General features: G+C 41.6%; 1 protein-coding gene and 1 long non-coding RNA gene across 2 annotated transcripts; one reads left to right on the forward strand and one right to left on the reverse strand.

The window, feature by feature from the left end:
* The first annotated feature begins 1643 nt into the window (after positions 1–1643).
* LOC123101962 (probable periplasmic serine endoprotease DegP-like) lies at positions 1644–11670 on the forward strand. Its single transcript, XM_044523212.1, has 12 exons — positions 1644–1952; positions 2041–2196; positions 2295–2447; positions 2528–2682; positions 4823–5101; positions 5193–5323; positions 5457–5574; positions 5689–5781; positions 6718–6795; positions 6889–6976; positions 10882–10951; positions 11197–11670. The coding sequence occupies exons 1-11, from the start codon at positions 1754–1756 to the stop codon at positions 10923–10925; spliced, it is 1494 nt and encodes a 497-aa protein (XP_044379147.1). The 5' UTR covers positions 1644–1753; the 3' UTR covers positions 10926–10951; positions 11197–11670.
* LOC123101963 (uncharacterized) lies at positions 7672–9136 on the reverse strand. The gene is made up of 4 exons (XR_006448678.1): positions 8849–9136; positions 8540–8754; positions 8328–8461; positions 7672–7787 (listed from the first exon to the last, which is right to left on the reverse strand). It is a non-coding gene; the product is annotated as an uncharacterized lncRNA (long non-coding RNA).
* Positions 11671–11871: the final 201 nt, after the last annotated feature.

Here is an 11871-nt window from a genome sequence, read left to right on the forward strand (position 1 = left end):
AGAACAGTCTGTAGCAATCTGTATCAAAGACGCATGGCACCACACCAGCAAGGGGAACGTGCCAGAGAAAATCGGGAGAGCCGAGGAGGCAAGCCGGACAGGCAATCGTTTCGGAGGAGCACCGGTCGTCTCCCAGCCATCGCAATCTGGTGTAGCCAGAGGAGAAAAATGGTGTTCCTTTTTGTTGTGGAGAGAGGGGTCGAGCGATTTGTTTTATATTTTCAAAAACGGAGAGGGGGGGGGGTCCGTGGAAACGGAGAGACGGAAGAAAGTAGAGAGACCGCAGGTTTTCGATCGGTTCGGTCCCTGGTAACGCACGCATATGCACGTTTAGAGATTAGAGCTGCTGATGTGGCACAATGCTGAATGTGGATGGGCTGCATGTCAAGAGAAATATGGTAGTGGGGATGAGCTATTTAGGTATTATAGATGCGACGATCTGGGCTACAATGTTAGGTCATGCAACAAAAGGACAAGGATCGATCCCAACATGAGCATGAGTCGGGGAAGTGGTCGAGGAGGTTCCAGTGGTGATCGAGGCGGTAGGAGTGGTGGCCGTGGAGGACAGATGAGCATTAGATTTTCTGCATGAAGAGGCACGAGTGGTGGTCGTAGAGGACCGACGAGTGTTAGAGGTGCCGGCGGTGGTGGTCGTAGAGGGTGTTGGCCGTAGAAGGCGGAGTAATAGAGGATGGCCTATTGACGTTTTGATTAATCCAAATGGTTGATAGATTATGAATGGTAAATGTTTCTTCATATTCTTTCCGAGCGAGCACTTGTTGTTTTATTGTCTTTACACATTAATTTGTTGATTGATGTCTTTTGCTAACAATTCATATTCTTGTAGGCATGGCTTCATCAGGTTCCATGACGAGGCCCCTTTGCACCGACAAGGAGGACATGTCAACCAAGCGGGAGTGGGATAGCTTGTACAATTACCCAGTGAAAGATGTGAAGATCCCAACATATTGGTGTGAACATGAATATGTCGTGAGGAAATCTAAGGACCGAAAGAAGGCTCGGTCAGAAATCCGAAGGTTTTCGTGTGTCTCAACTACAAGTATGATAGGAAGCATCCAAATAAAGTCGGTCATAATCGCTCATCGGCAGGCTAAATACAATGCCACAATCGACTCCCAGTTTAGATTTTGTAGTACTAACACATGTAAGAAAATTTGTAGCCACCTCCTCCTCCTCCTCCTTGCGGGTACTTCTCGTGGATAGATGACAAGCTGTCATAAGATGATCAAGATTGGGAGCACATCAAAAGGTAATTCCAGTTTGAACAAAAGCTCTGTCTCAATAAAAATGCGGATGAAAAAGCCAAGGCGCTGGAGGAGCGACGAAAGCGTGAGATGCACAGGGAGCGCAAAGAAGCGGAGGCATGAGAGGCAAAAAAGAAACAAATTTATGATGATAATATAGCATGACTAATTTCTAGGGCGGCGAATCTTTTTATACGAGTCTAACGCCTGATCATGTTTGATAAAAAAATCGAAATTTATTAATATTTTTCTTCAACTACCAGAGAGCACCAGTGTACTTTTATAATTTTTTTTAGAATTACTCTTATACTACTAATTTCTATTTCTATTTCTATTGTCTACTATAGTGCGTTTTGTAAAAACAAAAAAGAAAGAAAAATGAAAGGGGAAACGCACACTCGGACCCCTGGACGCTGACGCGAGTCCATCGATCCCCAAGCCGTCTTCCTCCCTCTCCCGCCGAGGCGGCGGCGCACGAGGTGGGAAAGATGTCGAGGGCCGTCAGGGTCCGCGGCGACGAGCTGGAGACGGAGCGGGGAGCAAGGGCGAAGAAGCGAAGCCTGGCAGTGGATCGCTCGACGAGCTCTAGATCTCCCGGCGACCTAGCTGTTCGGAGTTCCCATTCCCACCCAGAGATACTGTTCGCGATCTTCGAGCCCGACGAAGCTCAATCCGGAGCAACACAAGGTGATTTTGCACCACCCCCCGTTCCAACCTGTTTTCCTCCTCATCCCGACAGATCGCTGATGACTTGTGCTGTACGATTTTTCTCTAGGTCGTGTGTGCGATGTGGCCGAGTCCGCGACGGAGGAATCCTCCGATCCACCCAGCTCACCGATCTACGAACCCTACATTCCTGACGAACTAGCCGCAGATCCAGTCGTACGCTCCGCCTTCAAGCATGCCATGGCTAAGTACGAGGCAGAAGAAGGTAAATCCTCCCCTCCCCCCGTTTCCCCCATTCCTTCTCAGCTTTAATTTCCCCATTCATTGTTAATTTCCAACCTGATCTTAATTTTCTTTATGTAGATCGTCTAGCTGACCTGTTCACTATGGATCACTACTGGCACCAACCATCTTCCTGCTTGCACACTGACAGTCGTTTCCTTCCCATCCGTGAACTCGCAAGAGATGCAGTACTTTTAGCTGCTAAATCAGTCATCTTGCTCTCATCTTTTCTCGGTGTGTGTTCAACATCATGTTTGCTTCTTAATTAATATTCACTGCCTGGCGAACTGTTTGTAACTTTTGTTGCTTTGTAGAGAACCAACTGCTGAATAAATGCTGTGGCTTGTGGTTTCAAAGGGACGGCCAGAGAAAAACAGCCCTTGTTTTGACGTCTGCCCATCTAATTCGTAAAGATGATATCCACAAGTGGAAGCGGCAATGGACAGGCGAATATCATAAGAATGCTAAGGTGACCTTCTTAACGTTCACTCTTTGTCATCCTAATTACAGCAAGATGATTTTAAGTGACACCTGGAAAGATGATTTTACCCTTAGTGCCCAAAATTATTCATGGGACAAAAGAAGCAATAATTTATAGTTCCTAAAAGAGTCTAAGCTTACATACACAATCATCGTGGACGCCAATGAACCAATTTTTAATTCAAAAAATGCACACAATCCATATCTAGGATTCAAGTTCAAAAGTTTGGATTTCAATCCAAAAACAGGCAAACCTCCCCTGTAATTTGATGCCATGCCCCCTGCACAAAATTCACATATACATCATTCATCACACCATATCCACGTTTGCCATAGGCATGAGACATAAACATCCAGGTTCACATCCGAGTACACGAACATGACAAGCATCATATCCAGGTTCACATACATGAGTCCAAGTCCACACATACATCACATGAGCAGCACAAAAGTGACATTTAAGTAAAATAAATTACATGATGTTCACAAACTGAGCCTTTCGCTTCTAGTGCTCATTAATTGCAGGGCAATCTGGTCGGTTAGTTCTCGTAGCTGTTTTGCTTCTGGTGCCCATGCAGAGCTAGCTGGGTTAGTTGTTTTAGCAAGCACCGTCTTTTTCCTTGGCCTTACCTTCACAGGATAATCTGCTTGCTCTGTAGGAACATGAATAGGCTCCGGTTGATTAGATCTAGCTGTTGATCTGCACTTGCCCATTTATGATATAGGAGCAAATAACATTAACTTGCATAATATGTGAACAAATAAAATTCAGAATTAGTAAAAGTAAGACATAATTTGAGTTTGTGGACTGGGACACCGTAATCAGAATAGCTCTTCAAGTGTAGTCTAACAATACTGACAGTACAACTGAATATCTGTGCTAAAATGCAACTTGATGTTTCCTAAAGGATGTTTTATTTATGTCAAAATCCTGTAGAATCAATTTGGTGAGCTTTTACATATAAAAAGTGGGACTTTTTTTTTTGCAGAACTCAACTAGAAATAATGATTCATGAACTGAAACCACAATGGTTCATCAATCTTAAACTGCTAGTGGAAGCAGTGATATATGAGCACATCAAACTTTAAAAACACTGCCAACAAAAATACAAACAACAATAAAATGGAGTATGTCGTACCTACAAAATTCTGAGCTATATCCTGGGCATATGTCATCAACAACTGAAGTAAAAATTAAGCATGCATCATCCAAATGACCACCAAGCTCAAGCTCTCAGCTCGGCATCGGCTAATTGGCAACACTAGTAAATGAAAGTTGTATTCAAGGCTCAAAAGGAAACATTCTAAATATGTTGATTTCACTACGATAAGCTACTGACAAGAACAAGGAAACATTAATTAGACAGCGTCCACACAGAAGAGGGTGAAGATACCTCCAACAGCAGCAGATGGTGGATGCTGCTGCGTCGGTGATCTGTAGCCCCTCTTGGCCGCCATCTGAAGCCCCTCCTTGGCTGCCCTCCGCAGCACCATCTCCCCCAGCCACTCACGATGTCCCCACCGCTGCTAGGAGACGCCACCGTCGTTAGGAGTATTGGTGCGGCTGCCGTCATTAGGAGAATTGGGGCTGCCGCCGTCGTTAAGAGGACTGGCGCCACTGCCGCCGGTCGCTAGGGTTAGGAGGAGAGGGGAGAAAGACAGGGACGAGTCAGGGTCGGGAGATAGCTGCCGGTTCGGTATGGGCAGGGCAGTTTTGTCCTCGTAAAGAAAACTCATGAGGGTCCAAACGGCAGATGCTAATAGAAGTAACGGAAGTGTTACAAAAGGCATAAATTTTAGCCTTAGTGTTAGATAAGGAAGAAATTTTTGTTCAGTGTTAAATAGGGAAGTGAAAATTAAAATAGTGTTATATAAGGATTTTTCTCTTTTTATTTGCTTGTTTATGCCCTCTCAAATTAAATTATTTGTAATGACTCAGTTACTACACTGGTGGCTAGTTGCAAATTAAATGTGTCATTATGTTCAACTTTGTTAGAACAGAGAATTAGAAACAAAAAAACTTATTCTAGCGCTCGACTTTCATGATAGTTGATCTCTCAAAAATGTTTTCCTCAATATAAGTTCTTTAAAAAATGTAGTGTCATAACCTTTGCCACCGTCTATTTTAGGTCATTGTTCATTTGCTGGATAACAAAACTACACAAGGCCAGCTCATCTATCTTCAAGAGCATTATGAATTTGCTATTTATGAAGTTCAAGTGGACAAACCAGTTCATCTACCCACTTTTAATGACGGTGTGCATTCTGGTCAAGATGTTTTCCGCCTTGGAAGAGATGCAGATTTGGATATAAAGATAACACATGGTAATTTGGCCTATGACATTCCATCTCGGTATGAGAGATGCCATTACATGTATTTTCTTCGTGATGCATCTAGTCTCAAACTGGTATGTTACATCTCAAATTTATATTTTGCATCTCCATCTTATTTCCTTCTCACTACAAATCGTAATATTCGTCACTACTATAATGCTCTAGTTACATGATGATGGAGGGCCCATCATTGACTTAGAAGGAAAAGTTGTGGGTCTAGTTAACAATCAAATCAATGAGACGTTTGTACCTTCGTCAATATTGCATAAGTGCTTCGATTTTTGGAGGAGGTTCAAGTACGTATTTCCCCTTTCTCAATTCTTTGTTAGTAACATGTGTGATACCTATGTCTTGTAAAGATATTAATGTTATGATGTTCTTTTCAAAATTTGTATGATATTCATTTGTTCTTCATTTTATTTGGTCTAGTTGCATGCCTCGCCTCCATCTTGGAATGACATTTAGTCCAATCAAGTTTTTAGATCCTATTTGTATTGAGAGGATGACTCGTAAGCATAAGATCGACTCTGGTCTTATTGTTGAGCAGGTATATATATGGGCATTTTATATAATAATTTTGACTTTCACTTTTGTTAATAGTTTATTTTAAAATTATTTGCCATATGCATATTGTGAAGTAATCATGCTATTTGAAAAATAGGTGTCAAAAGAATCACATGCTGAGAAAATTGGAATTCGCAAGGGTGATGTCATTGAAAGTTTTAATGGAAAGCACATTTCTACTACAATTGAGGTTTGTGTATTTTGTATTTGTTGAATTTTCAATCTTTTGCTACAACTAGGTTTAGTTACTTTCTAATCCACCTTAGATTAATCTCACACATCCTATAATAGGTAGCTAATAATTTTGGAATTCAAATTAAATAATTTGAATAATGGTGCGCTAGTTGAAGTACATTAATTCATGGCTGAATGGATCAGCTTTCTGCATGGATGGTTATTCTCATCAATTGGGTCAGGCCACAACCATTGGTCAACATCATGGTGCTTGGCATCTTAGTACTGAGATTTCCCAGACTAAATTCCACTACAAAGTCCAAGTAGCTTGCTAACCCAATAATAGGTGTGATCGAGGGCACGATAATCCATAAAGAAACTCCTCAAGTGTATGTTTTGTAATTGGCACATATGTATCCTGTAGCTAAGATTTATAAAGAGTATATATTGTACATAGGATGTAACGATGTTGAATTGTACTTGTAGCTAGAGTATCTGGTGTATGCACGATTAATTCAATAAAGGAGTATGGTCCTATATATGCATTAAGAGGCAATAGGATACTACGTTGATAATGGCAAGTGTATACATAATTTTTGTTCATTTGATAGCATATGGAGTATGCTCTTTTAAAGGGAGTATATAAAATTGTTCGTTTGATATTACAGCGTATAGAGTATGGATTATCGTATGCTATTTTAGTGGAGATGCTTTTGATTCAAATATCTTTAGAGTTGTAGCCATTGTATATTTCAAAAATCACAGAAAAAGGATATTTTAGTGGAGGTGCTTTTTATATGAAATATCTTTAGAGTTGTAGCCATTATGTATTTCAAAAATCACAGAACAAGAATCTCCTATGAGGGAGAGGTGCGAGGGTGAGTGCACCTGCTTGTAGGGTATATTTTCCATATTTTTTATGTGACACTCTTGACTTTTGTGATTTTGGCAGTTGGAAAGCATGTTGATAGACTTATGTTGGGATCATTTTGATCAAAGAAAGAAATTGAATGCTGAAAAAGATGTTTCGGTAAGTTAACTCTGTCGTAACTACGATTCATACCGACCATAGCACTATTGAAAATGTGTTTTGGTACATTTTATTTTATGGATTGCTTTCCAGGTGAAAATATTTGATGCTACTAAACTTTGTCCGAGAACTAGAAACTTGACTGCAATTGTATCGGATTGTGGAGAGGACATTGTAAAAGGTAAACATCTCCCTGTTATAAATCATACTACTTGAATGCCCGTGCGTTGTCACGGGAAAAAAACTTAGAGGTGGCGCCATTCCTGAAGAGATACAACGTGGATTTGAATATGGTGCTTATGTTTGTTAGCGGGAGGATTTTTGTACTTTAGCTTACAAATATATGTGTTTTCGGCCATCTATGCAAAATAGAAGTGATGCATGAATAAAAGAACTTTGGCTAAAACATTGCAATCACAAGGACACATAATCATGACAATTTTCAAAAAACAATGTATCATCAGAATATCTGATCATCTTCTTTCATTTATTTGCCACTATTTCTTCAATTTCTACTTTCTCTTCCTACCCTAGCCTTAGCTTCTCCACATAATAGCTTGGACCATATGTCCTTTGCACATGGATGTTTTTTCTTTATTCTTAAAATCAATCACCTCATGAAGCATACGGGCCTCAACACAAAAGAACACGTCATCAAGACTACGTCGCGATGTGGTTAGCCTAAAAAAAAGTTACGTCGCGAAAATCAACAGAGAGCGTAATCAATTGTTATTAAGCTTAGATGTACAAGAATAGGACCGAAATAACACGCTCCCCCAGCCACAAAGCAGAGTATCTTCCATAAAAAAACTGAGTATCTCCCCTCACTGTAAAAAACAGAGTATTTAACTTTGCTACAAAGCAGCTTGTGAAGCACAGAAAACCAGTCGTAACTTTCAGCCACTGCTTCACCCTCAGTGCAACGTACACCTCCACTCCACTCACCTGTACCAATGGGGTGTGATCTCTTTGATTTTCATCTCCAGCAAGCACTGCTTAATAACAAAACTATCAATGACCATTTTTACAGTCTGAAACATAGGCACATAGATATTAGTATATGTACTACAAAATATAAATAAATGCTCAACATACAGCAAGCCACTGGAGGCATTGCTCCTGAAGGGCATTCACTATTGTATATGTATCATTAGATTACTACTTAATTGAACAAACTTTCACCCTTTTGCACTATACAATATAAAGCAAGATTTGAAATCGAACAGGGAACAGAATACTTGGTTTGATTTCTTTGAGATATAAAACATCAAGCCTCGTATCTAGGACCAACACTGCATACGTGTAAAGGTAAAAATAATTTGTACTCTTTACATCGTAGCCAGAAGGGACAGTCATTGTGCACATGTAAATGTCTGAAGTATGAAGCAACATTAATATGCATGGATAATCACATTGCAAAGACAGTACTTTCTCGCAGATTAAACTATCCTGCAAACCAGCCACCAAATCAATTTAGTATGGACACAAAAAATTACCAAACAACACACTAACCAAGTGAAAGCAATGATCACCTCACATTCTGGGACGGGCTCCTTCTCTTTAGGTGTCATATTTTGCTGACATGCTCTAACACTTACTCGCCTTGCTTGGATTTCTTCTGGTGTACGGCTAGCATATCTTATTGCTTCACATTCACGCTTTCACCCTACAACATTTACGCAAGAAATTAATTAAGTGGGTAAATGAAATTATATAAGCAAACACATTCGCCTTATAGATTTACCTTTTGAGCTTTCTCCTCGCTCCAAGACCTCGATTGATGTGAGCACACCACTACAAGTAGGAAAAATCACAATCGCTGATTGTTTTATCACTTCATCATCTGAAGATGAATGACTTAAATTTGTCGCATCGTTGATTCACGTATAAATAAACTTGTTCGAACATATGGGATGCCATTGGGGCAAGTTCTGTTGGACTTGTTACTGCCGTCAACCACTGTGTTATTTCAAGTAGGACCACAAATGGTCAGGTACAAAAAGAAATATGCATGCAGACTGTTTTGCCTTGCGGTAAGGTACATGATACTGACCTTTTTGTTTTCCTTCAGCACTTTGTTGGCACAAGGGCTGTATCATTTCAGACGTAAGGCCTGCTGCTTTATTGACCATGTAGTTCTTCAGCTTCAGACCTAAATCCGTGCTTTTCTCCAGGAAACTCCTACTCTTACTGAATGTCTTTTGGACCTGCCATGTAGATTATTGTTTTTTCAGAAATTTCAGTGATTTGGTGAGAACCGAATCCAAGTGTAGTTGGAGCTGATACTGAGTATATATGTGCATATGCCTGGCGAAGTCATGTGATTTTATAAAAAGGGAAATATAAGAAACCTAGCTTGCGGAATTTCTGTCTGACCAACTCTAAAACAAACTGATCCGCCTAGGACTATGGTGCAAATGTTTTAATAACAAATAGATCAGCTTGGAGTTCCAAGTACCCAACAATCAGTATGCATAAAAAACATTAAAATAACAAAAATACATGTTACAGAACCATATAGTGACCTGTAACTTCCCATTTTGATGTCAACTTCACCAATAAAAGTGGCATCATCATCTAATAGTAGTATGTGCCGATACTCATCTATTTTGCTCATTAGTAATTCTTTGGGCACTAAAAAAACTTCTTTACCAAAAAATTATGGTCAGTATGATATTGATGTCAAATCCTCTAGCAGTAAGTCAGTAACTATGGCAATTCTTCTTGTTCATAGCCTTCTATAATACTTAAAGTTCCATTCTAGAAGAAGAAGAATCCAAAAAGGAAATTGAAACCAATTATAGATACAGTGGTGCGCTATGGAACCAATGGCTAATGTTGCAAAAAAGAAAAACAATGCCTTGGAGTATTTATTGGGCATAGAAGACAGTTTGCATACCATTACCATCACATGTCTGCAATCGCACAACTAAAGGAGAGTAGGAGACCACTCCATATGGGTGGTTAGTTATCTAAACAAAAGATTGCCTAACACATCATACCTATGTCCTTGGCGAAGCAGATCAGAAGGCTAAGGCAGTGAATCCACCTCCTCACACTCTGTTCAATCTGAAGGTGTGAGAGCGTAACCAGTGTGTCGCTTCTTAGGATGTGGTCCGAGTAGCGTAAGTCTCATCTACCTGCTCACTTAATTTATAATGGGCTGCAGGAGTAGTTTCTAGACAGTTCGACATAGGCACGTGGATTTGGATGACAGAAAATTTGAATTTGGGAGGCGGCAAGGATGGGCACGTTGAGGTTTGGGAAGTAGAGGCGGTAGCCGAGCATAGCACCAGAACAGGCCATAGAGCGCGTCAGCCGGGAAGGGGGGAGCAGCGTGTAGCCGGCGGTGTACTTGCAGAGGTCAGCATCCGAGAAGAAGGGGGAGGTGGCGAGGAGGATGGGGATGTGCTGCTTGTGGTGGGTGAGCGGTATTCAGCAGCAGGAAAGCGAGGAGGCCGGAGAAGCGTTGGGGCATGGACGAAGCCGCCGGTGTACTTGCGGAGGTCGGCATCGGAGGAGACTGTAGGACGCGTAGGGGGTGGCCAGGAGGAATAGTGTGTGGTGGTGATGCTGGGGGGTGGCACTTCTCTGGCAGAGGAGGTAGGAGAGGCGCTGGCGGAGGGCTGGCGTCGGCGGCGTGCCTGCCAAGGTCGACAATGGAGGAGACGGGGAAGGTGGTGGAGGAGACAGCTAGGTGGGGGGTGGTCGTGGTTGGCGGTGGAGCTGAGGAAGTTATGGGAGGCTCCGGGAGCAGACGGCACCGGCGGCGGCCACTGCTCCATATCGGTTCCGACGGTGCCTGTTGGCGCGCTGCTGGTTCTCACGGCCGCGTTTCCCCATTCTTAGGTCGTTGGATAAGGTGGGGCAAGAGATAGGCTAAAAGGGTGACAAGGGCGTTGTCTGCAAATCTGTACAGAGTGGTGGGTGTCTTTTCGTAAAAATGCCACTGATTGCTTCATGTGCGTTAGATATAGATCGAACGATCCTAAATGCAAGATGGCAGGCACACCGTCATCACCAACTGTGGTTTTTATAGGAGTAGAGATTTCTGCAGGTCTAAGTGTGATGTTTTTATTTGTGTAGGTGCTTACCCTATCATGGGTGAAGAAGCCATGTCAGTCTTATGATTCTTGATCCTTGAGCTAGGCCTGAGGTAAATATCTTCCATTTTAAAATAGTTTACATTTAGCACGTTTTAACTCAAATTCGAAGGTCGTAGAGGAGATTGTCAGGTGTGGTAAACAACTTCATGAAGAAGCCAATTGTTATTTCTCTTACCTCATTTTGTTTGCATTGCAAAAAACACACTATTTTGGTCAGCCTTTAGCTAGCAATTTAACCATTGACTGATCTCCCAAGGGTTTATCTAACTAAACCTTGTGTTTTTTTTATGTGTAGGCACCTGCCCACTGCTGGCCTTCATGGATGAGTCAACCGAATTAACCCTGCATGCTCATTGCAAATTCATTTTCGGCATAATGTTTTCGTTGTGTATTCTTGGAAAAAAAACACTTCAAATTATGGGTGCCTTTGGACCGTAGTAGCAGCTTAAGCTTAGAGCATAACATGCATGTTAGAGCAGAACTTATTATTGGCTCCTACTTGTTTCGAGTCTTGTGAAACTCACATCATGTCTGTGTGCAAGTGTAGCAGTCGTGGATGATGAATTGAACTGGGCAATTATGCTGGAGTGTAACGTTTGGACCGTAGAAGCACATATGTAGCTTAGAGCAGAATGTTATTGGCTACTAATTGCTAGTAAGAATGTTATTGGCTACTAATTGCTAGTACATTGCGAAAGTACCTTTCTGCTCCCGAGCTCATTTGAGCTCGGTGAACAGTAAAATCGAATGTAGCAATGTATACCTTGTCTGTGACTCTCTTTCGCTTCTTCAAGGGCTCAAGTAGTAAGTGGCCATCTCCCAGTCCTGAATACTTACCGGGCACCACTAGGCATCAGACTACTGATAGATTGCATCTATCAGACCAGTTATAGACCGTCGGATGGGAAGCATGAGGTACGTCTGATTTGTTAATTAAGCCACCAATAGACCAGTTATAGACCAGTTATAG

Source organism: Triticum aestivum, chromosome 5A (assembly GCF_018294505.1).
Source record: "Triticum aestivum cultivar Chinese Spring chromosome 5A, IWGSC CS RefSeq v2.1, whole genome shotgun sequence".
NCBI classification, from domain to species: Eukaryota; Viridiplantae; Streptophyta; class Magnoliopsida; order Poales; family Poaceae; genus Triticum; species Triticum aestivum.

Bases quoted from the DNA above. Each gene is read 5' to 3' on its own strand.
- LOC123101962 (XM_044523212.1), top strand. From the start codon at position 1,754: ATGTCGAGGGCCGTCAGGGTCCGCGGCGACGAGCTGGAGACGGAGCGG. The intron at 5,324-5,456 runs GTACGTATTTCC...TATTTGGTCTAG, and splicing joins GATTTTTGGAGGAGGTTCAA to TTGCATGCCTCGCCTCCATC. The intron at 5,782-6,717 runs GTTTGTGTATTT...TGATTTTGGCAG, and splicing joins ACATTTCTACTACAATTGAG to TTGGAAAGCATGTTGATAGA.